Here is a 2,679-nt window from a genome sequence, read left to right as displayed (position 1 = left end):
AACTGCTAAGTGACAGGGACATAAACACACCAGCATCGGTTGTCAAGCAATGCTAGGGGGACAAACACAGACACACAAACACACACATATATATATATATACATATATACGACAGGCTTCTTTCAGTTTCCGTCTACCAAATCCACTCACAAGGCTTTGGTCGGCCCGTGGCTATAGTAGAAGACACTTGCCCAAGATGCCACGCAGTGGGACTGAACCCGGAACCATGTGGTTGGTAAGCAAGCTACTTACCACACAGCCATTCCTGCGCCTCCTTTCTCCATCAAATTGACATCATCTGAACAGGTGTACAGTGATTGCAAAGCAATGTGAGATGAAATGTTTTGCTCAAGAACACAATGCACCACCCAGTATAGGAATTGAAATCATGGTCACTAGATCATGAATTCAGCATCCTAACCACTAAGCTATACACCCTCACTTTCATATATAAAGTTCAAATTTATAGAAAACAGACAAAGACAGGTGTAGGAACATTAGGCAGGTTTAATACTAAGGAAAAATGGAAAAGTCTTTTATACATACACACACAGATACACAGACAGTGTTTTCCCCCTTAAATTTTGTATTATCAACCTCATTATAGTCAAATTCATCATTGTTAGAGCCAACTTCTCTATCCACAGTCTTGATTATATTGTCTGACATCATTAACTAAAATATCTACACAGTAGCATGTATAAGGATTTTTGAGTGAGATCGTTGCCAGTGCCCCTGGACTGGCTCTTGTGTGGGTGGCACATAAAATACACCATTCTGAGCGTGGCCGTTACCAGTACCGCCTGACTGGCCTTCGTGCCGGTAGCACATAAAAGCACCCACTACACTTTCTGAGTGATTGGCGTTAGGAAGGGCATCCAGCTGTAGAAACTCTGCCAAATCAGATTGGAGCCTCATGTAGACTTCTGGGTAAATATTTTGTAAAGGACCCATTCATACTTTGGCATGAAATAATTTTTCCACAGGTTTTGCAGGTGCATTCAATGTAACTCACCTCCAAACCTGCCGCAAGCCACTTTCTTCTGGAAAAGAAACAGGTGGAGGAATGGTGGAGACTTCAGAATTTCCCACCAATGAAGTTGTTTTGCATGTTTTTTTTGTTTTGTTTTTTTTTTCCAGGTTATTTCACATGCTTTCAACAAATGTGACATCGAAGGGGAAAGATTTGGCTGCTATTTCTAGCACAACCTGTTTCTGCGTAAGTTATTTTGGATCCTTAATCACAAATTGCTGTTACGTGACAGCAGGGTGTACTATAAATAGCAGCCAAATCTTTCCTTTTCTGGGGAAAGTAGCTGTTTACATGTGATTTCGATGTCACATTCGTTGAAAGCATATGAAATAACTTGGAAAAGAAAAAAGACAATCCATGAAATCCCAGGAATCTCTGAGGTCCTCACCACCCCTCCACCCATTTCTTTCCAGGGGAAAAAATGGCTTACAGCGAGTTTGAAGGTGAGATATGTTGAATGAACTCGAAAAACCTGTGGGAAAAAATCATTTCACACTGAGATATGAATGGGTCCTTTATGAAATGTTTACCAAAAATGCTTTTAAAAAAATTAGAATATTGTCTGTTTAAAGAAAGTTAAAATATAAATACTGACAGTACAAACAACTTATAATGTGTTTAATAAAAGGGAAAATAGAAATATTTACTGTAAAAACAACTCGTATTTTTTCATTGGGAAATTAAAGGCATTAAGACTTTTGCCCAGTTCATGAAGTTTGTCTTCAAAATACAGAAGACATTGATCATAATATCTCTAATTGAAAGATTAGAGTTTCTTTCTTTTCAAGGTTATATTATTTTCGGAGTATTTTCCCAATATGCACTGTTTTGGGTATTCATGAATACCCCAAAAACCCCTTATCTCAGGAATCTGTGGTCCATTTGTATTCACATTTCAGGTGTACCTTAATTCATAGTATTTTCCCATTATGCACCAGTATGACTGTATTAAATTACAGACAAGCAAGTAAGCAATCAGTTTTAATAGTATGTAGGTAGACAGACAGACAGACGAAATTTGTTGCATTACATTAAATATACATATATACATTTAGTACAATAGTTAAATTTTTTAAGTAAAGAAGATGCATATATATTTATTTTAAAGTGTATGGATATTTAAATTTTTCCAGTTTCTAAAGATATAATTAAAAGTTTCACTTTAATTCGTCTTTCACAGAATTTGAATAAGATAATTTATAAATCAATATACTTGCAGATCTGTGTCGTTACCAAAGTGATCAGACATGGAATAGAAGAAATCAACTTTCACATACACTCAACAGATCAAGGGGAGATAACAACAATGGGTATCGCTATCAACCTAATGTCGATAATAACACTCCCTGTTATCCTGACCAAATACCTTTGACTATAACTGGGACCACATCTAACATAACCGAACAACCATCTTTAGTACCAATGACAAGTGAATTTACTTCAAATTGTAAACCACCTCTACCAGCTGTACCTAAAGTTACAACACTACCAATGGTACCTTCATTATCTCAGGTGTCTCCTCTCTCTACACCACATAATTAATGCTAAAACATTTAGAAACCAATGGTAGGAAGATGTTGAACCAGTATGATGCCTGATTGAATAGCTGATACTATTTGATCTTTGCGTCCTGAGTTCAAGTTTTT

At 36.7% G+C, this 2,679-nt stretch overlaps 1 protein-coding gene across 1 annotated transcript in view; it reads left to right on the top strand.

Moving 5' to 3' along the window:
* LOC106872379 (uncharacterized) overlaps positions 1-2,679 on the top strand; it is a 76,226-nt gene that overhangs the window by 52,226 nt on the left and 21,321 nt on the right. Inside the window, 1 exon segment of the mRNA XM_052972592.1 lies at positions 2,253-2,527. Within this exon segment, the coding sequence (XP_052828552.1) occupies positions 2,253-2,527 (275 nt within the window).

This window comes from Octopus bimaculoides, chromosome 14 (assembly GCF_001194135.2).
Source record: "Octopus bimaculoides isolate UCB-OBI-ISO-001 chromosome 14, ASM119413v2, whole genome shotgun sequence".
NCBI lineage: Eukaryota > Metazoa > Mollusca > Cephalopoda > Octopoda > Octopodidae > Octopus > Octopus bimaculoides.
This window is presented reverse-complemented; position numbering and strand designations above follow the sequence as displayed.